Below are 23,328 nucleotides of genomic sequence, written 5' to 3'. Positions count from 1 at the left end.
TCCAAATGCCGCAGTCTTTGCGTGGCTGTGTCTTTAGTTGAGAGCCCAGTGGCGATCTGCTCATCTCTCATTGAAAAGAATATCCTACACAGGGGTGTTCTGGAGAATCACAGAACGGACGGTCGTCATTATTATTACGCCGTTTAAACCAATTATTTAAATGTATTTAAACCATGGATGTATAATAAGAACTGGATACAGCGTGGGAGGCGGGGCCTCGTTCACTATGAGAGTTGCTCATTGGCGCTTGAAGACAAAATGGCCCAACTTTTGAGAGAGCGAAACGTCACGAAAGTAATCATATAATCTTCTTGTGCATCCATGGGTAAAGGTGAAACTCATGTCGTACTGAACACGTCACATGAACGTGCCGGGCGGCGCGGCCCCGTGGGTTAGATCCGAGGGAAATAACTCTCAGAATAACGTTATTAGCACATTTTACAACTTGAGGACCGAATGTTTTTAATAAGGGCTATACAAACGTTCATACTGGGTAGTTTATTTAGTTTCAAAAAAATTATCCAACGATTTACAGACGTCTCTTTCCCGATGTTAGTCAATGGGAAAAAGTCTTTCCGGGCCCAGCGACTGATGCGGAAGTGTAGTACCGCCGTTTGGCCACAACGAATATTTTCCTCAGCACACTTCCTGGGGGCTTGGTTTAAACGGCATCACGTAAGTTGCGCTGACAGGTGAAAGAGGTCCACACACTGCTTCCCCGCAGTGAGGCTCCTCCCCCACCCCCCCCCCCGTTGACAATTCACGATCGTCGGCACACCGATCACAATTTTTTTTCAACCAAAAAGGTTGCCGACCCCTGCTCTATTTGCTTTGTTTGGTATTCAAATCCAATAGTGTTCATTTTATATTCCTTTTATCTCTCACACACACACGCACACAATAGTATCTTCTTAGTAAGCAGATGATGGTCTAATGTCTGTTGTGATCCCAGGTGCCACTCCATGCGTGAGGAGAAGCAGAAAAAGGAGGACGATGAAAAAGAAGCTCAGATGAGAGCAGAAGAGGAGGAAAGAAGAAGGAGGAAGAAGAGGAGGAGGCGAGGGAGGAGAAGAGCAGAGGAGGAAGAAGAGAAGAGGAGGATGGAAGAGGAAGAAGAAGCAAGGAGGAAGGCAGAAGAGGAGGAAGCGAGGAGGAGAGCAGAGGAGGCAGAGAAACAGAGAGAAGAAGAGGAGAAAAGACTGGAGGAGGAGGAGCCTCAAACGAGGAAGGACCCGGACATAGAGCTGTTCACAGAGGACACTGAAGAGGAGGAGGAGGAGACCAACGGTACCTTAGCTGAGGCTGGACCCCAGCAGGAGAAGGAGGAGGAGGAGTCAGGACTTACTCCTGCTCCTCCAGGAGAAGGAGACCAACAGACTGCCTCCACACCTGCGAGCGCCGAACAAAAGAGATCCAGAGCGCCGGCTTTAAACCGAGCCCAGACGTCCAAGAGCCAGGAGAAGAGAGAGCAGAGGAGGCGCAGAGGCCTGGAGCACAACCAGAGAGAGACCGAGCGAGCCGCCTCCTCTTCCTCCACCGGGATCAGCAGCAATGATCAAAGCTCTCCTCCCAAGAGCAAGAGCAAGGAGCTAAAGGAGCGAGCGGACAGCAAGGAGCTGGACCAGTACACCTTCGTGGCCTGGAAGATGAAGGAGGAGGAGAAGGGAGGGAAGAAGGAGGCCAAAGCATCGCCTCCTCCTCCTCTGGTCCGCCCCTCCTCTTTACCCCTGCAAATGGCCGCCGACTCCCCGCCCGACAGGAACGGTGTTGGAGACGCCGTCGGATCGTCGAGTTTACAGCGACGTCCCGGAGGGTTCAAGGAGAAGCCGGAGAAGTGGAGGAGGAGCGAGGGGGAGAACCCTGAGGGAGCCAGTCCTCCTCCTAAAAGAGAGGAGAGGACCAAGAAACAACTTCTGTACGTCTTCATCACTAAGCATTAAATCTAATGTTGTATTTTAAAATATATCAGAAATGATCATAGTGTGTGTATTCCCAGGGGTTCTGGCCCAAACAAATGTGTTTCTTTAAGTCTGTAGTCGGGCTGCTCGATTATGGCAAAAATCATAATCTCGATTATTTGGGTCAATAATTGTAATTGCGATTACGATTATTAAATGCGATTATTCATTGACTTTGAAAACATCCATTTATTGGAGAAAAAAAGTGAACAGTATGTTTTTAACAGTTGATTAGCCTGAACTTTAAGAATAATTCAACTGAAAAACCAAAAAAAAAAAGTAATTATAAAAAAAAAAAAAGTAATAATAAAAAAATAATCGTTTTATTTCGATTACGTTGTTTTTGTAATCGTTTCAAGCCATAATCGTAATCGCGATTAATTGAGCAGCCCTAGTCTGTCGTTAACCATTTTTAGGCCAGTAAATCTGTGCAGCTCCAAAATATTTTATTAAAAATGATATTTTAACACGTTAGCCTTTAAACAGATATTGTGCTCTCTGTTATTTGAATATGGCATTAATCTAGGGCTGCTCAATTAATCGTATTTTAATCGCGATGAAGATTATGGCTTGCAGCGATTACGAAAACAACGTAATCGAAATAAAACGATTATTTTCGTATTATTATTATTGCTTTTTATTTTTTTATAATAATCTTTTTTTGGTTTTTTTCAGTTGAATTATTCTTAAAGTTCAGAGTAATCAACTGTTCAACATTTATTTCTCCAATAAATGGATGTTTTCAAATTGAATAATCGCATTTAATAATCGCAATTACAATTATTGACCCAAATAATCGAGATTATGATTTTTGCCATAATCGAGCAACCCTACATTAACCGTTATGCGATTTCTTTGTTTTAATATGTATTTATTTCATATTTTACCTTCTTCCAGGCGTGAAACAGTCTCCTCATCATTCGACAGTTTGTCTCCAGGAACCGAAGGAGCTGGTGCTTTTTCAGCCAGAGAGGTATTTTAAATACTAATTTGCTGGAAAAATGACATTCTTAGTTTCTGGTCCAGTTATTGTGGATTATCATTAAAACTATTTCTTTGTTTGCAGTTGATTTCCCCCTCAGAAAGCCAGAGTGACGGCTCGAAGGGAAGCTCCTTCAGACGGAAACACCAGGACAGTTCAGACTCCACACACTCCTTCCCCTCGACACCAGACAAGTACTGAACTAACTTCACTGGTTAAACACTTTGGCATGTACATGTGTCCTTCAAAAGGAAGTCGATGTGATGAGTAAACACAGCACAATGAGCCAGAATCAAAAACTGAGACATTTCTTTTTACTTATTCAGTTTTTCTAATGTTTTCTTATATATGGTATTACTTGACCTACAGTGCTAGCACTCAAAAAGCACGCTCACACTTTTGATTTCTGACATGTTTGTGCTAGATAATTTGTTACTCACGGTTAATTAGATCACTAAAAAAACATTGAATTCATTCATCTAAAAATGGCGCTTAAATTAGTGTTAACATTTCTTAAATATGTTTTTCAAGAGTCTTAGAAATGTTTAAACATGGAAAGTGGGATTATGAATCCTTCTAAAAATGCCTTTTTAAAGAACCGTAGCATCTTAAAATAACTGGTCACATCTATTCTGTTTGGGTTATTTGCTTCGCATTACGGTACATTACAGATCAGGAAGGTGAAATAATGAAGTCAAGTTGGTATTCAATTTAATCCTAGTGCCAGTTTTACAGTTAAAATAACAATGACTTTTCTAACCATGCAATAATTAAAACTCTAGTAAAGTGTAATGTATACATAATATGTAAATATGAAAATATGAAAAAGTAAAATACATTACAAACAGTGTGAATGGGTATAAACACTATGAACAGTTGTATAATACTATAGATGTATATAGAGACATAATAATGTAGACGCTATAGACAGAATAAATATGAAACATTTCAGACCAGTAATGGCACTTTATAAATAATATGAGTACACTAGAGCAGTGGTTCTCAACTGGTGGGTCGCGGACCCGGTTTCGAGTGGGTCGCAGATGTGTGAGTGAAGGAAAAAAAAGAATTTCTTTTAACTTTTATTTTGAAGGCCCGATTTTCTACCGCTGTGCATGCAGTCGGGCGTTGGACTGGAATTACCGGAGACCATAAACGGTTTTGAAAACTTCTGTCACGTAGTGATCATCTTCTCAATAAAACATCTTTGCTGATGTTTTTTCGAGTCTTCTGGACAATCAGAATCAAGAGTGTTGCCGGAAGTCCCCACGGAGAATAACTTTGCGGTAGAACTACTCTTTATACATCCATGGCTACAACTTCAGATAAAGATGAACACGTAATGAAATATGACGCCCGGTTTGAAGACTGAAAGGGTCACAGAACAATGGGGGGCTATCTACCCTACCCACAATTTAAAGTTAGTCACACAGACTATCTCCTCTTTGCTCTTCTTTCTGTGAGGAGCAGCAAGTTCAGCTTCAGAACAAAGTGAAACACAAACAATGGCATTACATATTATTAATATGTCGTAATAGATTTATTTATTTTCTTCTCAGAGTGTACCAGAATGCGTAGTTTATATGTTAGTATTCTAAAAATCAGACTCCCCTTATGGGGTTGGGTTTTCAGCACGTGTGCCTTTTTATGTCATCCAGTTCAGCTTTGATTCCATCATCTCACTAAAGCATTCTTTAGTTCTGTGAAGGGATATATGCACTGTACTTCACTTTCATTAATATTGTATGCTGAAAAGCGTATATATATATATATTACAGCACGATTTTTTGTTGAATAGATTTGAGTGGTTCAAAATGTCGGGTCGCGATCTATTGACAAAGGAAAAGTGGGTCCCGAAGGCCTGATCCGGTTGAGAACCACTGACCTAGAGGGTATAACCAGTTCCCGCTCTGCTCCGTTCCATAAACCCCAGTAGTCTACAGTATTAGTAGAGATGACCGTAGAGAGAAATTCACAGGAAGTCTTCCTCACTTCAATCTATACGTCAGCTTCTCGTCAGATTGTTTCCTGAGAAAACTCTGGAACTTGTGTCCTCCGCTCCGTCTTTGGTTGTTGCTTATCACAACCGGAAATTCCTCACAGCTGAATTTACTGCGAACAGAATCATCCACCAGAAAGAAATGAACCCTTAAGAGTCAGCCATTTGCATCTGGTCAGCGCTTTGTTTTCCATTTGTTTTGTAGTTATGGTGAAACTGATGGAGCAGGGAATGAACATGTGGGCACTTTGAAACACACAGGACCTTAAGTCTATATATAGTAGGACTTCAATGATATGTTTTCCTGTTGCTGTTTAAACGATAAAAGGGATTTTCTTGACGGATGTCTGTTTGTTTGCAGGTCCGGTGGTTTCTTCAGCAAGATTTTGAGAAGCGCAAAGAGGCTCAGACTCCAGACAACGGAGAGCTGACTCTGGCTCAGATTCTCAACGAGGAGGCCATCAGGAGGGGAAGGTAAATATTAAAAGTTGTCCACTTCAGTTTGAGAATAAATATAGGATTTACTGGACCTAAAAAGGAGTAAAAGATCATCCATACCTAGAACCATGACTTTAACCCTGAGATGCATAAGTGGGTCTTTTTGGACCCGGTGAGGTGGTTTTCTTGAAGTATCATTTTTGTATCATTTCATTGTCCAACTTTTCCCTCAAAAAACATGTTTTGGATATCACGCCATTCACATTTTAAATTTACATTTAAGAAATTGTAGTTTTTTGTATTTCTACCCCAAGCTCCATAAGTGGGTCAAAATGACCCGCATGCATTTCCTATGGGAACCTTTGATTCTTATCACCTGTGGCAGTCAGGAATACATTCACTGTAACACCTCTCAGGAAGATTATTGTACACAGCAAGATCTGATACCTGTCAGTATAATAATAATAATAATAACAATACATTATATTTGTATAGGGCTTTTCAAGGACTCAAAATCACTTTACAATATGAGGGAAGGTTAGGGTGGGGGGGGTGTAGGACTATCAAACTTGATCAACCGGCATGGATTGATGGAGGGTGGGCTGTGAGTAGACAAGAGGAGAAGAGATGAGTTTTGAAAAGGGACTGGAACACTGTGAGGGTCTCAGAATAGCGGAGATCTTTGCATCGATATGTTCAAAACGTTTTTTTTCAAATGTACTTTTTTTTTCAAAATGTAAATTTTTTTCTAAAATTATAAATAGTGAAAAATTAAATATAAGATATTTCTTGTGTGAACCAAAATATAATACTAAATATTATATATGTTGTAAATGTATTATCTCTTCGATTACACACGGCATCTATTGCACGTCTGTCCGTCCTGGGAGAGGGATCCCTCCTCTGTTGCTCTCCCCGATGTTTCTCCCGTGTTCCCTTTAAACTGTGGGTTTTCTCTGGAAGTGTTTCCTTGTACGATGTGAGGGTCTAAGGATAGAGGGTCTGAGGACAGAGGGTCTAAGGACAGAGGGTCTAAGGACAGAGGGTCTAAGGACAGAAGGTCTAAGGATAGAGGGTCTAAGGACAGAGGGTGTCGTTTTTCTCATACTGATATTCTGATCAATCTGTGCTGTTGTATTTGCTGTAAAGTGTCTCTACTGTAGGCTATTTTTATTACATGTACAGCACTTGGCTCCACCAAACATCGTTTATAAATGTGTTATATAAATAAAACTTGATTTGATTATTATACAAGTGAAATCACAAAAATGGCATAAAAACACATTATTCTAATACGGGTCCTTTTTGACCCACTTATGGGAGAGTGTAGGGTGGGATCACTTTCAGCGATAGCGGTCCACTTCCATCGCACCTCATAGTGAGATCTGTAAAGAAAACACAGGTGTGTTATCTCTAATGTTCTCAGGACTAAACTAACCCCGCTGTGTGTTTTCTGAGACAACACCGACCCGTGCAGATCACGCTCAGAGCAACACTAACTCCTCTGGGTCTGTTCCCTCCATGGGGCTAATGCACACTTTACATTCAGTTATTCTTGTTAAGGGGGAAGTATTCTTAGTAGTATGCACTCACCTTCTCCTCCGTGCGATGATTAGTAGAATCAGAATATTAGTCCTACGGAGGGGACATGTGCGTCGTTCCAGCAGGAAAAAGAGCCACAGACAGCTTAATGTTACATATGTTAAATATGTGACGGGCATTTAAAAAAAAGTACTAAGTTATGATGTAATAAAACATATAATAAAAAATAAAAAGTTACACAATTTAAAAAAAATACACATCCTGTAACAGTTCTTAGGATTTAGCAGCCAGATATATATTACACAGTTATTAACGGGATCTATATACCGTACTTTTCGGACTATAAGCCGCGACTTTTTTCCCCATTTTTTTTTTTTGTACAGCTAACGGCCACTAGGGAACCTCCTAAATCTATGGATTTTACAGGTACAATTAACCACCTTTAACGCTATGGGCTCTATGACCGGTCCGCACCCGCCACCTTTAAGCGGCGGGCTCCAGCAGGAAAAGCTGGAGGCCGGAAAAGAGTGAGACAGGTAGCGCGCCAAAGTAAAAGTGGAACCGAGAGACAGAACGAGAGCAAGACAGACGGACAATTTAGCTGCTGCGGCTTATAGTCCGAAAAGTACGGTATATATATATATATATATCACAGAAGGAGCTGCACAGTGAGGACAGGGTGTCCTGGAGGGCGTGGGACATATTGCAACAATGCATTTAATTTAAATAGCATACTTTAAAGACAACAACATCTCAAGGTGCTCTACCAAGGGGGAAATATTTGATATGAATTCATAGTCATACTTTTATTAATTATAATTATTTGGGCTGTTTTTTTATAACTTCTATTATTTCTTTAAGTAGGTTATATGTTTTTGTTTACTTACTTTTTTAATAATTTTTGTATTTCATTGACAAAAAAAGAAATGCTTTCAGATTTAGACGTAAACATTTTTTTGTTTTGTTCTACTAACAACTCCTAGTACTACCTACTACCTACTGCATGTAAAGAAATACAATTTGTTTGTAGAGAAAAGTGCATTCATGGACAAACCAAGTCCAACAATTAAAAAGTGTAAAAAAAAAAGGGTAACATTTCAGTCATTATTGTACAAAAGTTAAATATAGTGAAATGAATAATAATTGTATTTATTATACAGAAAATATAATTCACAAAGTTCTTCACAAGTAAGAACAACAATTCAAATGTAAGACCACAGAAACATGAATGCAATAATGAGGCAGACATTTAAGGTCCACATAAAAACAAAACACAGACCGCATGGAGTCCTGTAAGGAACAGACACATCACAAGTAGAGACAAAAGCCAGTATGAAAAGACTCTCCCTCCCTTTCAGCCCAATCGTCCGGCCCTCCCTCCCGGCCCCTCTCCCAGCCTCATGGAGAGCGCTCTGTTAAAGGTTTGGGCAGAAACCCCACCATTAAGATCAGCCGCGCCACCAGAGTCTCCGAGCAGTGGAACGCCTCGCTGGACCGAGAGATCACCAACGCCAACGAGCTGCGGCACCTCGACGAGTTCCTGGGCAACCAGGTGGGTGAAAACAACACCATTTAAGCGTATCAAAGCAAGACGTTTCAAAGTCAACTTTATTGTCAATCTTTCAGTTTGTGTGTAGAGATAGAAATACCGTTTCTCACAATCCCGAATTCAAAAATGTAAATATGTATAAAATATGTATATCCTTTTATATACACAATCAACAGACACATTGATAAAAACACAACAATCGATATATACAAAATAACAGTCACTTTAATAATAACTAATAATAATTGAATCGTATTAACCCATACAACTATTTGTCTCTCTTTTACAGGTGAATGATTTCCGCTCCAGGGGGAAGTCGCTGTCAGCCACGGAGGCCATCTTTGTTACGGCCACCATGCAGTTCAGAGAGACCATCAAAGCCATGTACTCTCTCCCTGTGAGTGTCTGCAGGAGCATCACACACTTAAAGGGATTTATTATGTGGGTGTTTTGAAGGGCGTTGATTGAGTTACTGAGTTCCGACAGTAGATGTTGGTTAGAAGTCCCCAGGTTTAGAGAAACAGACGGTAGCAAGAAGTAAGCCATGTACTGCTGTGGACGGTGGCAGCAGCAAATCAGTTTTAGTCAACACTTACAATACTTTTACCGCTTTGCCATCAAACCGCAATTTCCGATGGAGATAAAAAGCTGTCTCTACAAAGCCACCAGACTCCTTTCACAAAATGTTTTATTCTACCATGCAGTTGCTGGTCTGCGCTGCCTCAAACATATTGTGTGTTTGTCTTATAGGGAGACTAAAAGGGTGTTTTAAAAGGCATCATTTAAGTCACACAGTAACACAAAAAACTTCCCAAGCAAGGCAGGGTGACGCCAGCAACTTGCGATGTTCTGTGAGGTTAAAATGACTCTTTTGCTCAATGGAGTCTGGCGGAGTCTGAACTAATGTCATTTTAGAAGGGGCCTTTTAGTACATTAATTGTTTAGTTTCTGTCCTGTCTCCTTCTCAAAACTGGTGGCTTTACAAACAACTTGTACCGTATGTAATGCACTGTGTGTGTTAAACACCTCATACGACCAACATCCAAACCAGGGCTGCACGATATTGGAAAAAAGTGACATTGCGATTTTTTCTCTCCCTACGATATGAAAAAATACAGGAATTGAAGAAAAGACCCTTTTTTTTTGTCCGCAAAGCATCCTTTCTTGAACTTTAATTCTCTACAATTGGTATTTTTCTAACTATATTCAACCGGATGAAGGATTTTAGTCACGGACGTCTGGATCTTAAGCTATCAGAGCAACAAGCTGAGCTAGCTCGGTTAGCAGCGGCGAACTGCCCTGGAGAAACCTTTAATCTCCGGGTCCCTTTGCTTTGGAGATTTGATTGTGATTGGTGGTTTGCTGTCACTCACTCAAGTACCCCTGACATGAGAGCCACGCACGTTTTCCTTTTGTAGCAAGCAGCAAAATAATTATAACATGACGTGTTTGAGTTCATTTGCCTACTTAATATCGCACGTCTTAAAAAGTTTTTTTAAATCGCACGTCCTGCGATGTTAAGTATTGCGCATATCGCGATTATCGTCACGACACGATATATCGTATCGCGATTATCGTCACGACACGATATATCGTGCAGCCCTAATCCAAACTATCCCTTAAACACATACTGGTCAAAGTTCTTCCTCCTCTCCTCTTCCTCACCCTCTCTCCTGTCCCCTGATCTCCTCCAGAGACACACCATCGGCTACAAAGGCCTGATGTCGGGCTACCAGAACAAAGTGATCCACCTGGCGGGGGAGGGGCAGAAAGGAGAGGTCCAGCTGGTGGTGAACCTCTTCCAGTCGGTGCTGGACGGATTCATCCGAGGAGAGATGAAGAAGGAGGAGGCCGAGCCCGCCAAGGTGCAAACACCGACCCTTATTATAAATTAGAGTATTAGTCATATTGTGAATGAAAACGTATTCATGCTTTTCCTGTGTTTTCCAGCCTGCTAAAACGAGGAAGAAGCGGAGGAAAAAAGATAAAAGTGTAAGTATACATTTATTTCAGTTTTCTCCCTCGTTGAGTAATAATATTTGTAATTTATTATGGATCAATACACACACACCAATGCATGTGACACACACACCTTTACCCCTTCAAAGAAAAACATTTAATTTAGTCTTTTGTTTTTGTTTTCTTTGCTGCTTTTATCAAAAAAAAATGTTTTTAATTCAATTTTTTAACTGCATCGAAACAAGCCTGCAAAATGTTGTCATACCTGTGGGAGAAACGTCTGAAGCAATAGAGAGTCAGGACTCAGAGAGACACGAGGAGAGCTGGAGCTTTGATGGCAAACACTGACGGTTTATTTGGAGCTTCGGCCGGAGAATTTACAAAACATCAGGGGGTCCGCGGGGTCCTAAAAAGTATTAAAAGTTGATAAATCAATTTAGCGAAAATTAAGCCTATTAAAAAGTATTAAAGGGCATTTTCCAAGGTATTACATTTTGTAGCTTGTGTTCAATAAGTATACTGTATATAGTCAATGTGAGGTAAAGTGTGTCGCCAAGGTAACCGGTTAAAACTCAAAGTGGCGATGAGGTCTTAAAATGTACGGAAAGGGTCTTAAAAAAGGTCTTGAAAGGTTTTACACTTGACTTCAGGACTCCTGCGTACACCCTGGACATGTCACGGGCCACGAGTCGACCACACGGTTGAGATGCCACAATCAATTCTGAAGAGCCCTCCCAGGTTTTAACGAGTTCAGAGTGTAATAATCAACATTCTTCAATAGATAGACTAAACAGCTGAGGACACTGAATCACATTGGTTGAATGTGAAGGAAGTGTTCCAGGTGTCCCACAACAATAACTATCTCTGACGGAGAGTCACAAACTGGCGACATCAACAACATGCTCGGGCAGCCCCTCCTTATGGGAGATAGCGGCTGCTCGAGGCTGGTCAGCTGCGTCAGAGGGCGAGGGAGGACATGCAGGGCACATGATTCCCCAACAGTACCCATGTTTAATGACCATCACAAATGTTCTGAGTCTAATTCTTTGTGGTTTGTGTTTGTAGATGGAGAGCCCGCTGGATCATGTGTTCGTCAACTATCAGGTCAACATCATGCAGTCATGTGACCAGTGTCCCTCTTACATCTGGGGCATGGAGAAGGCCTACATGTGCAGCTGTGAGTTAACAGCCCAACACAACTCCTTTTATATATAATATTGTTTTCTCTATTAGTGTTCAAATATTTGTATGCAGTGGAATATCTCATATAATACACACTGATTCAGAACATACATGTATGCATCTTGTCTTACAGATTGTAAAATGGTGTGCCACAAGAAGTGCCTCTGCAAAATCATCATTGACTGCTCCACCTTCTCTGCCAAAAAGGTACGTTTTATACTGTAATTAAAATATCTGGGGCGTTGAAGTGAGGCTGGGAATTATGCAGAAGACCGACTATGTTTAAGCCATAGCTCACGACAGGCTGTGGTATATGCTCATGATATCACAGCTGTGATATAATGAGCATATACCACGGCCTGAAGTGAGCTATTGCTTTTTTTAAACGGTTACCAAGTGTGGCAATATGAAAGAAAAATACACACTCTAATTTAAATAGTTTTTAAACGTAACGTGTATTTCAAGTGTAGTATGTATTAATTTATTGAGCTACACTTAAATCAGGTTTTCAAATTGTTTGACTGATAGAGATCAGGCAATGTTATTGTTTGTTTATTGATTGTTATGAACCTGTCTGAGGACCACAGATGGAAATTAGCTATTAGCTATAATCTGGCATATTGCATCTCTTGTCTTGGCTGAGATTAATGTTTTTGTATGCATGGTCCTTCTATAAATAAATAAAAATATTAGTAAATAATGATGTTCAAAATAAAATAGTCCCTCCGTTGCCTTCTGCGCGAAACATAGTGCGAGGTGGTTGCTATGCAACAACACTAATAGCTAGCAAACATATTAGACAGAGCGTTGATCCATTATTTGGCTATTTATTTACATTAATGTGTTTGTTGCCGTTTATTGTGCAGCCACTGAAACCTGTCCAGCATCAGCAGCTTGGCTTACAAGGTCACTTGGATAGGTTGAGGTTGTTCTCGCTGTTGCTTGGCGTGGCGAGAATATTGCTCCACTCTCTCCGGTCCCTGAGATTGGGCTTCCAGTAGCTCTGGAGAGAGCTTTCGTACCTGTGGCCACTAACGGCCATCATGTCTCTGCTTTGTTTCAAGACCCCATCAGAAAGCTTTTGAATGGTGGCACTTCTCCAGTTGGTCTGCCTGTTCTTCCCGTAGCTCTGCATGTCGTCGTTTAGGTGCTTTCTGGAGAGGCACTGCTCAATCCACTCCTCCATAGTGAGGCCACAAGGAGGTCCAAGATAACCTTAAATGTTTCCATCTTAAGCTTTGTTAGTAAGTTAGTTAGTTTCGTAACAGACGTAATGTAACAGCTGTACCGGTTGTAGCTTTTCTCAGACGCGGAGGGATAAAAAGTGAAAAGTAACTACAAGTCTACCCGTGATATACGCTCATTATATCACGGGTAAGAACCAATCAGATTGCTTGATTTGACTTGTCCGTTGTATAACCTCATTTATTTAACAACGTATCTCTTGCACGAGAATCGACCATACGCTTTAAGTTGGAAGAGTTATGGACTTTATTGCTGTCGGTCTTCTTAGATCGATGTCTGGCTATTACAGTATTAAAAGTGACATTTAGGAAACCTTCTTTTCATCATCAGCAGCAAAGCTAAGTTTAAATTACAAAGGTTTTAAATTGCTTCCTCGGATCAGATGCTAAGCTTTACTGAAGAGAATGTGACTTTGTGTGGATGGATGTTATAAGTAGTTGTTATTGAGTGAACTGCATAATAATAGGTGTCCCTGACGTCCTGTCTGTCCGTCTGTCCCTCTTCTCATCCTCTGTCTGTCTGTCCCTCTTCTCATCCTCTGTCTGTCCCTCTTCTCATCCTCTGTCTGTCTGTCCCTCTTCTCATCCTCTGTCTGTCTGTCCCTCTTCTCATCCTCTGTCTGTCTGTCCCTCTTCTCATCCTCTGTCTGTCTGTCCCTCTTCTCATCCTCTGTCTGTCCCTCTTCTCATCCTCTGTCTGTCTGTCCCTCTTCTCATCCTCTGTCTGTCTGTCCCTCTTCTCATCCTCTGTCTGTCCCTCTTCTCATCCTCTGTCTGTCTGTCTGTCCCTCTTCTCATCCTCTGTCTGTCCCTCTTCTCATCCTCTGTCTGTCTGTCCCTCTTCTCATCCTCTGTCTGTCTGTCCCTCTTCTCATCCTCTGTCTGTCTGTCCCTCTTCTCATCCTCTGTCTGTCTGTCCCCAGAGTGACGAGGAGTGTGCCGGTCTTCACTTCGGGGTGCGAGTGGGTCGCCTGGTGAGCGATAAGAACCCGGTGCCGATGGTTCTGGAGACGATGCTGGAGCACGTGGAGATGAACGGCCTCTACACCGAGGGCATCTACAGGAAGTCCGGCTCGGCAAACCGCATGAAGGAGCTGCACCTGAGACTGGAGACCGGTCAGAACACTATTCTTATCTCAAGGAAAACTCATGGCTCCTTTATTTGTATCAGAATCACTTTATTAGTCCCACAGACGGGAAATGTACATTGCTACAGCAGAAAAGAGCCAAAGACAGATTAATTTGAACCAAGAAGCATGCATAAAAAAGTATTAAAGATACATTATGTATATATTGCCCATACAGCACATATTTGTATTGATGTGTGATTGTTGATGTGTGCAGACCCCCACCTGGTGGTTCTGGAGGATTACCCCATCCACACGGTGACAGGTTTGGTGAAGCAGTGGCTGAGGGAGCTGCCAGATCCTCTCATGACCTTCACTCATTACAACGACTTCCTGCACGCAGTGGGTGAGGACCACCTTCCCCACCAGGGGGCGCATTTTGCACATCTTTTCCTGGGGTCAAGATTCAAGGATTCAAGGCTTTCATTGTCATGTGTGCACAGCTACAGTGTAGTCATGACAATGAATATCTTAGGTCACAGGCTCCTCCAACAGTGCAACACAATACAACAGATAATAGTGCAAGTAAATAAAGTCTATTTCATCTGCAGCTGGGTTGTAGATATCTGAAGTTGTTTATGACAGAATGCTTATTCAGGGGGTCCGCGGGGTCTTAAAAAGTATTACAAGTTGATAAATCAATTTAGCGAAAATGAAGGCTATTAAAAAGTATTAAAGGGCATTTTCCAAGGTATTACATTTTGTAGCTTGTTTCCAATAAGTATATAAATGGTCCAGAGAGGTTGTATTCTACAGTCTGCCTGAATGTAGTCATGGCGTAGGTGTGTAGTGTGATTCTGTGGAGTTTATTGATGGCATCCCGTTGGGTTTGACGTCGTCTGAACAGGACGTCGCACGCTCACTGCTTGATAACGCGAAGGTCCGTTTACGCCGGTTGCTAAGCAACATCGTTATGGGGAAATGCGAGTCTGCGTCCAAATGGTTGGAAGATAAGGAGGAAGGACAATCAATACTGTGTATAGTCAATGTGAGGTAAAGTGTGTCGCCAAGGTAACCGGTTAGAACTCCAAGTGGCGATGAGTTCTTAAGATGTACGGAAAGGGTCTTAAAAAAGGTCTGAAGTCCAAGTCCAAAAACTCACGCATATTTTCGAATCCCGCCATTTTTGCCCTTGAATCTGCTTCTGTATCTGAAAGCATTTATTATTCCTGATTAAAACCGAAATTGGTTATTAATGCGTGATAATGGGGTTTGATTTATGAAATGTTTTCTCCTGTAGAACTGCCAGAGAAGGAGGAGCAGCTTCACGCTGTCTACAAACTCCTGGAGGAGCTTCCTTCAGCAAACTTCAACACGTTGGAGAGACTCGTCTTCCACCTCGTCCGGTAGGCGGACACTCATCGTGGTTTCTATGTTTTAGATCGATCATGACATTAATCCATAAAGGCCACTCAAATTGTCTACACACAACATTATATGTAAGGTAAGGTACGTTTATTTTAATTATAGCACATGTTCAGACACAGGCAATTCAAAGTGCTTTACATCAACATTAACACTTAAAGGCGGGGTAGGTAAGAATGGAGAAACCAGCTGGAGTGCTAGATTATGAAAATACACAAGCGGAAAAAATCTGCCCCTTCCTTCAGACTTCCTCACAGAGCCCCTCCTCCAACACACACGAACGCGCACATGACCAATGAGCGCACGAGATAAGTTTGTGCCCCGATGGAAGGCTGACAGGCAGGTAGGCCATCCAGTTACTTTAGCCGGGCCGGCTCAGATGATTGGTCGAGCTTTTTACAGCGCCACGGCTTCCACAGAGGACATTTTTTAATGTATTTATTGTCAAAGCATTTCATGTATTCATTGCTATCGGGATGTTGAGAGCATTCCATGGAATATAACAAAAAATGTTTCTGAAGTGAATTAAAAGAATAGTTTAAAAACAACATTGTAAATACGGTACGTGCTAAAACAAGTTAAAAGACTTCTGGGTAAGCAGTGTTTTTAGCCTCGACTTAAACGAGCTCAGCGTTGGTGAGCATAAAACCTAAAAGCAGCTTCGGCGTGTGTGAAACTGTGTGTGAAACTGTGTGAAACTGTGTGTGTAACTGTGTGTAACTGTGTGTGAAACTGTGTGTGAAACTGTGTGTGAGACTGTGTGTGAAACTGTGTGTAACTGTGTGTGAGACTGTGTGTGTAACTGTGTGTGAGACTGTGTGTGAAACTGTGTAACTGTGTGTAACTGTGTGTAACTGTGTGTGTAACTGTGTGTGTAACTGTGTGTAACTGTGTGTAACTGTGTGTGTAACTGTGTGTGTAACTGTGTGTGAGACTGTGAAACTGTGTGTGTGTGTGTGTGTGTGTGTGTGTGTGTGTGTGTGTGTGTGTGTGTGTGTGTGTGTGTGTGTGTGTGTGTGTGTATGTAACTGTGTAACTGTGTGTGTGTGTAACTGTGTGTGTGTGTAACTGTGTGTGTAACTGTGTGTGTAACTGTGTGTGAAACGGCTCCCATGCTGACTTCGTGTCTTGTGTTCCAGGGTGTGTAAAGAGGAGGCTCACAACCGCATGTCTCCGAACTCTCTGGCTATAGTTTTTGCTCCGTGCGTCCTGCGCTGCCCGGATAGCGCCGACCCGCTGCTCAGCATGAAGGACGTCGCCAAGACAACCACGTAAGACAAAACCGCAAAATCTGCTCTTTGATAAGAAAATGAAATCTAAATGAATGAACCCGTGATCCTGTAGTCCGTTGTTTATTAGCAAACGGCACCATCTGCACACACGGCTTCAAAACCAGGACGACACTTTCAAACGACTTTCTGTTTCCTGATACATATAGTAAATGTGGGGGAAACGTTTCTGTAGCAATGGGAGAGTCAGGACTCAGAGAGGCACGAGGAGAGCTGGAGCTCTGATGGCAAACACTGACGGTTTATTTGGAGCTTCGGCCGGAGAATTCACCAGACGTGTCACGGGCCACGAGTCGGCCACGCGGTTGAGATGCCACAATCAGTTCTGAAGCACCTCCTGCAGCTCCAGGGTTTAACTATCAGAGTGTAATAACCAACATTCTTCAATAGAGAGACTAAACAGCTGAGGACACTGAGTCACATTTGTTGTCGCTTACGGCTCGGGGTCGTCTCCACCCCGAGGAGGATGTGTTCCAGGTCCCACAACAATAACTATCTCTGACGGAGAGCTGCCCGCTCACAAACTGGTGACATCAACAACATGCGAGGGCAGCCCCTCCTTAAGGGAGATAAGGCTGCTCGAGGCTGGCCAGCTGCGTCAGAGGGCGAAGGAGGACATGCGGGGCAAATGATTCCCCAACAGTAATAATAAATAATAATAATACATTTTATTTAAGGCGCCTTTCATGACACCCAAGGACACTTGGTGTTAAATATTCTAAGAGGCAACAGAAGATGATAGAAACACAAACATACCGTCATGGAGAAGACAATTAAAGTGGACACAAATGATAGGATACAAGCGGTCGAGATGGGTTTCCTCCGCAGGGTGGCTGGCGTCTCCCTCAGGGATAAGGTGAGAAGTTCGGTCATCAGGGAGGGACTCGGAGTTGAGCCGCTCCTCCTTCGCGTCGAAAGGAGCCAGTTGAGGTGGTTCGGGCACCTAGTTAGGATGCCACCTGGGCGCCTCCCTAGGGAGCTGTTCCAGGCACGTCCAGCTGGGAAGAGACCGAGGGGTAGACCTAGGACCAGGTGGAGGGATTATATCTCTTCGCTGGCCTGGGGGCGCCTTGGGACCCCCCAGTCAGAGCGGGTTGATGAGGGGAAAGGATGTTTGGGGCTCTCTGCTGGAACTGCTACCCCCGAGACCCGACCACGGATAAGCGGAGAAGATGGATGGATGGACGAATGATAGGGACGGGTTATTCAGGGGAAGCAGATGATGGGGAGCACTACAGCGAGTAGGCTGATCTGAACAGGTGGGTTTTGAGGAGGGTCTTGAATGTGGTGATTGTGTCAGACTGGAGGGAGAGAGAGTTCTATAGTTTGGGAGCAGTGCGGCTAAAAGCCCGAGCCGCCATCGTGACTAGTGACTTTGAATCTCCTGATGTCTCCCTCCCTCCTCCTGCAGCTGCGTGGAGATGATCATCAACGAGCAGATCCGACGCTACAACGAGAAGATGGAGGAGATCGAGCAGCTGGAGTTCGCCGAGGCTCTGGCCGTGAATCAGCTCAAACTCAAGAGACAGAACACGGTGAGAAACTAAATCAACGCGAGCTTTATTTCAATCAGTGTTGTCTGAATATCTCAGCCTCGTGTCTGGAGGCGAAGGACAGAGCTGGAGTCTTAACTGAAGTACTTTAGTGTTTTATACTTTTACCAAACTACATTATTGTCATTTGTACTCCACTACAAATATTTGACAGATTCAGATTACTGGCTAATACAAAGATATCCAGCCGTAGTATATCACATAATTAAAGTGCTCTACTTTTACTAGCTGTGTTCGTATGGTTCTAAAATGGGCTTTTACCCACAGTAAGTACTTTTACTTTAATGCCCATACTTGTACTTCTGAATGCAAAACTTTACTGACACTTTTCACACTGTAAGTTAATGATCTGCTCGATGATATTTTGCACCCACAAACATTGCTTACATTTTTCAAGAAGAGTCCGATTTTGAAAGCAGGACTTTTGCTTGTAACAAAGTACTTTTTTCAAATGTAATATTCCTACTTTTACTTGAGGGAAACTTCTGAGTACTTCTTCCTCCATTGCCAAAGTAATCCCTTGGGTAACCCGGCGTGTTCCTTGTCTCTCTGTAGCACTACTGGCACTTACCGCTCAGGTGCTCAGCTCCTTACAAAGGAGTGGTGGTACGTATCATCGCTCTCAGTAGAAGTAGTTCCAGTAGAGCCGTGACGCATGGCATGGTAGATGTGGGTGCTGCTCTGGCTGTTTATCATGTTCCCCTCCCTCCCATAATCCTTTGTACTCTTCCTTACTAACTGGTAGTAGTTTGCATGTCGCTGTTGGATGTCCTGGGTTTGTGTTGTGATGATGTGTTTGTCTTATTTCAAAGACAAAAGCCTGACAACCCCGTGACCTGTCATCACGCATCTGTCTCGTTTCAGTGCCTTCTTCATCCTGATGCACCGTCTTTTCCAAAGCTCTGAAAGTCGTGTTAGATTAGTTGTTGTTGGATGTTTCTGGAGTGGGTTGATTTCACCTTTATCTTAACTGTTTGCACGTAGTCTGTAACCGGCTCGCACCAGTTCTGTTGTGAAGCGATGTTAATTAGGGCTCGGTGATAAAACAGTATGATAATGATTAGAACGTGCTAACATCGTAAATCCAGATGTCGCTGCACACAATTACATTTTTTTTTTTTTTTTTTTAACCTTTATTTAACCAGATAAAAGCAATGCTGACCTGGCCAAGAAGGCAGCAACGTTACACATAACACAAACATATAAAATACAGAGAACATAACTAAGAAAACAAAAGACAAAAAAGCAGTCACTACATTGGGACAGTAAGAAAGGTGCACGACTTATTACATGCACTGTTACGTCGTCTCTAGCACATACTAACTCAAACGTCTTAACACCATTTGAATATTGCCGTTTGGGTTTTAGATCACAGTTCATTGCAATTCACAAACTAGACTTAATGTCATTTAAAAAAACGTTTTATTTAGAATATTTGTGTTTTTGGGCATGCATGTAAAGAAAACGGTAAATAGCAAAACATATATATATTATTTTTGCCCTATAATTACTCTTGAAGCTGTTGCTATACAGTTCTAAATCAAATGGAAAAATACGTAATTTACACACGAGTATTTAAAAAAAAAAAAAAGTTAACCATGTGACTAAATTGTTTATATATTGATTACCATAATACATGCTGGATTGTATATCATCGTTGAGATATAAATAGAAGGATAGACGTTTTTTTGCCATATTTCCGAGCCCTAGAGATATTTTTCTTTTGTATCTAACCCCTCAAAGTAGTTGCTGCAGGAGTGACGTTCAGATGCATGAAGCCCCTCCCCTCCTCCTCACTAACAAAAGCTCTCAGATTTGGGTCATGTCTTCTGTGTAGTTATTATATATGAATCTAATAATGACCTGATATCGTGAGTGTGTCGAGGTGTCAGTTGTTGATGCTCTGTGTCCTGCAGGTGCACGAGAAGGTGACCTCTGACCTCAGCATGGTTCCTGAGGACGAGCCGGTGGACTCGGACACGGAGGCCGAAAATAACCTGGTGGAGCGGATCAAGTCCATCAAGCAGGAGAAGTGAGGAGGATTTCTATATTGTATCTTTAGAGTGTCATAGAGAGGCGAAGTCCCGCCCATCTACTTCCACCCCATGGGACCTTATTTCTGAAAAAGTATGTATTGAAGTCAATGGAGAGAGAAAACGTATCTTTCGATCCCGTTTGAATTGTGCCACGAGTTACACACATGATGTTTGTCAATTTAAAAAATAATTTCCGTGTCAAAAAACTCACAGTTTGTAATACTAATAATAATAATAATAATAATAATGTAAAATACTCAACTAGAAAGACTACAAATCCCAGAGTCCCGGTCCCGCATGCTGGCTCTTAGGAACCGACTAATACCTCATTCACACCAACGGTGTTTCAGGGCCGGTTCGGAGCTGGAGCTTGAAAAGCACCGGGTTTTCCTGTTCACACCGCAGCGGAGCAGCCTCTTAGCTCCGGAATCCGGTTCATTTCGAGCACCAAAAAATTGTCCGGCCAGACCGAAAGCACCACATACGCCACGCTTACGTCGAGGCGGGGGCAGGGGCGGGATCAACTCCTGAACAACAACAAAAAGCCGGCGTTTTATCCAGCTTGTACACAACGATGGAGAAACTTAACAAGCAGCAGTGGTCCACAGAAGAGACCAGCTACCTGCTGGGAATCTGGTCTTCCGAAGAGGTGCAGAGGAAGCTGGAGCACAATCGGCCATTGTTGTTGTTGTCGCTGTGAGGGGTTTCCGCGTGGTTTGGCTTTATGAAGCAGGCACACAAACAATGACGCAGCACCAGTCGGACTCTGGGCGGTGTGAAAAGAACCGGAGCTAAACCGAAGAACCGGTTCTGAACCTGAAAAGCTCTAGCACGGAGCTTGAACCGGAGTTGCGTTGGTGTGAATGAGGTATAACTCCCCTTGTGTGTGTGCACAGCTCTCAACGTGCCCAGACTTGGAGTGATTTTCACATCTTTTAATACTTTCCGCCTCGTTCTGAGAGAGAAGTGAAATGTTTCAACATGACGGCCGTCTTGGTGTGTGGTGCGAGACGGGAGATGTAGGTCATTGAGCGGTTTCACACAGACAAAGTTTTACTTCACAGATTTACGACACTATCTGCAAAATGATCTTTTAAATTGACAAACATCATGTGTGTAATTCGTGGCACAATTCAAACGGGATCGAAAGATAATCTTTCTCTCTCCATTGACTTCAATACATACGTTCTCCGAAAGGGAGGGACTTCAATGGGAATGCAGGATTATGGTCAATATATCACTTATTTGATCGAACTGATATCACGGTTATTCCTTTTCTGTGACTAAATACTTTAATTGCACTTTCACATTAAATAAACAGAGCAATATTTGTTCTTCCATGTTCTGCTTCAATCCTGCACGTGTGGAAAACAGGGCTTACAACAAATTAGATAAATCTGACATTGCAATAATAATGTTTTTCTGTGAAGTGTGAAAAGAAACTTCCCGCTGAATTTGAAGTAAAACGCATGAATTGGTTGCATTTTGAAAGCAACATTAAGAGGATAGACATGTTTGTGCTCTTGCAAATATGTTTTATTATTAAACCTGTCTTAGATAATAATGCAAAGATAAAAATGACAGCACAGTGTAAGATATATGTGATTGAATTGAAAGCAGCAACATACAGTATTACGATTATTGTGTAAATACGATGTTTATAAGATAAGATACGATAAGACAGCTGTGCCCGAGTTACACAAATACAATGAGCACAGCAGCACAAAAATACAACTGTACACTAACGGTGCAGCAAAAACAGGGTTCTTCTTACGGTCATTGAAAACCTGGAAAAGTCATGGAAAACAATATTTTTCCCAAAGTTTTGGAAATGTAACTAAAGTTGCATCAAATATAATTTATATTTTATCTAATCGTCGAAATAGTAATACTATAAAGATAATTAATGCTGTATCGTATGAAACGTAAAATGGCATTTAACTGACGAGGTGTTTTGCTGGTGAGAGATTTCAGTAGAAGCGAGTAAGCCTGTTTGATTTGTTTTAGAGGCACAACGTGTTTCATACGCAGACCTTATTTCCTGTTCCATGTTAAAATAAAAAAATGTTTCAGTGGTACGGCTGAGAAAGAGTCATTGTTTTGGTCATGGAAAATTCGGTAAAGGTCATGGAGAAGTCATTGAAAATCATTGGTGAAAAAGTGTATGAACCCTGGATACAGAGCAATTCAATATCTACAGGAAACACAGATGGTCGCATAATTAATGTAAATATGACCAGTATTTAGTCGTGCAAAAGAAACGTAATTAGACGGTATAGGTTATACGACTGCTCCATGTGTCTGACCCGCTCTCTCCCCAGGGAGGATCTGGCCTGCCGGCTCCCTGAGATGGAGCAGCCCGGCTCAGACCAGGAGAACTTTGACTCGGAGGCGTCTCTGAGCTCCGAGAGTCTCCTGGAGGAGCCGCAGCGCTCAGAGCCTGAAGGTGAGTAACAACCCCCCCCCCCCTCTCCCCCCCCCTCTCTCTCTCTCTCTCACCTGTGGGTTTCTGACCAGACCAGCCCTGTGTTTTGTGGTGCAGGTCTGGACCAGTGATGGTGATGGGGGCGGTGACGTCTACTTTGTAACGAGCAGGTTGGAGGAACAGCCACAGTGTTGTGTGTGTGTCGTGTGCATAACCCTTGTATGCATGTGTTTGCATGTCTAACACAGAAGCATGCACAGACTGCGTAGAGATACAGAATGCCATGTTCAGGCTGCACCAAATGTCAAACTTATTAAACGGTATCTTCTGTATTTTTCAACCTGGACCTTATTTTTTAAAGTTTTGTGACTAACGGGAACTATTCTCTCACCTGATGTATGTCCACTCAAACATGTAGTCTAGTAATATTAGTCTCAGTCTGTTAAAAGAAACATCGACCCCGATCATTCTCACTCAATACTGTATCAATTTGTGTTTTATTGTTGTCGTCATTGGTCACAAAGCACAAATAGGGTCCATGTTGAAAAGTCCCAAAGTTTCTCCATTCATGCTCTTCCATTCATCTTCATGCTCTTCCATTCATCTTCATGCTCTTCCATTCATCTTCCCCCTCGTCGTTGCATCTTAGCATCTGTTAGAGAAAACACGTTTATCGTCCT

General features: G+C 42.3%; 1 protein-coding gene across 1 annotated transcript in view; it reads left to right on the top strand.

The window, feature by feature from the left end:
* LOC117442349 (unconventional myosin-IXb-like) overlaps positions 1 to 23,328 on the top strand; it is a 47,900-nt gene that overhangs the window by 22,591 nt on the left and 1,981 nt on the right. The window contains 20 exon segments of the mRNA XM_071202398.1: positions 1,040 to 1,915; positions 2,856 to 2,931; positions 3,025 to 3,134; positions 5,301 to 5,329; positions 5,332 to 5,393; positions 5,395 to 5,413; positions 8,278 to 8,471; positions 8,758 to 8,865; positions 10,163 to 10,333; positions 10,419 to 10,460; positions 11,493 to 11,604; positions 11,743 to 11,816; positions 13,777 to 13,969; positions 14,198 to 14,326; positions 15,221 to 15,326; positions 16,485 to 16,616; positions 18,046 to 18,169; positions 18,743 to 18,793; positions 20,104 to 20,219; positions 22,545 to 22,669. Of these exon segments, the coding sequence (XP_071058499.1) occupies positions 1,040 to 1,915; positions 2,856 to 2,931; positions 3,025 to 3,134; positions 5,301 to 5,329; positions 5,332 to 5,393; positions 5,395 to 5,413; positions 8,278 to 8,471; positions 8,758 to 8,865; positions 10,163 to 10,333; positions 10,419 to 10,460; positions 11,493 to 11,604; positions 11,743 to 11,816; positions 13,777 to 13,969; positions 14,198 to 14,326; positions 15,221 to 15,326; positions 16,485 to 16,616; positions 18,046 to 18,169; positions 18,743 to 18,793; positions 20,104 to 20,219; positions 22,545 to 22,669 (2,849 nt within the window).

This window comes from Pseudochaenichthys georgianus, unplaced genomic scaffold (assembly GCF_902827115.2).
Source record: "Pseudochaenichthys georgianus unplaced genomic scaffold, fPseGeo1.2 scaffold_414_arrow_ctg1, whole genome shotgun sequence".
NCBI classification, from domain to species: domain Eukaryota; kingdom Metazoa; phylum Chordata; class Actinopteri; order Perciformes; family Channichthyidae; genus Pseudochaenichthys; species Pseudochaenichthys georgianus.
The sequence above is the reverse complement of the archived record's forward strand: the minus strand, read 5'-3'. Positions and strand labels throughout refer to the sequence as shown.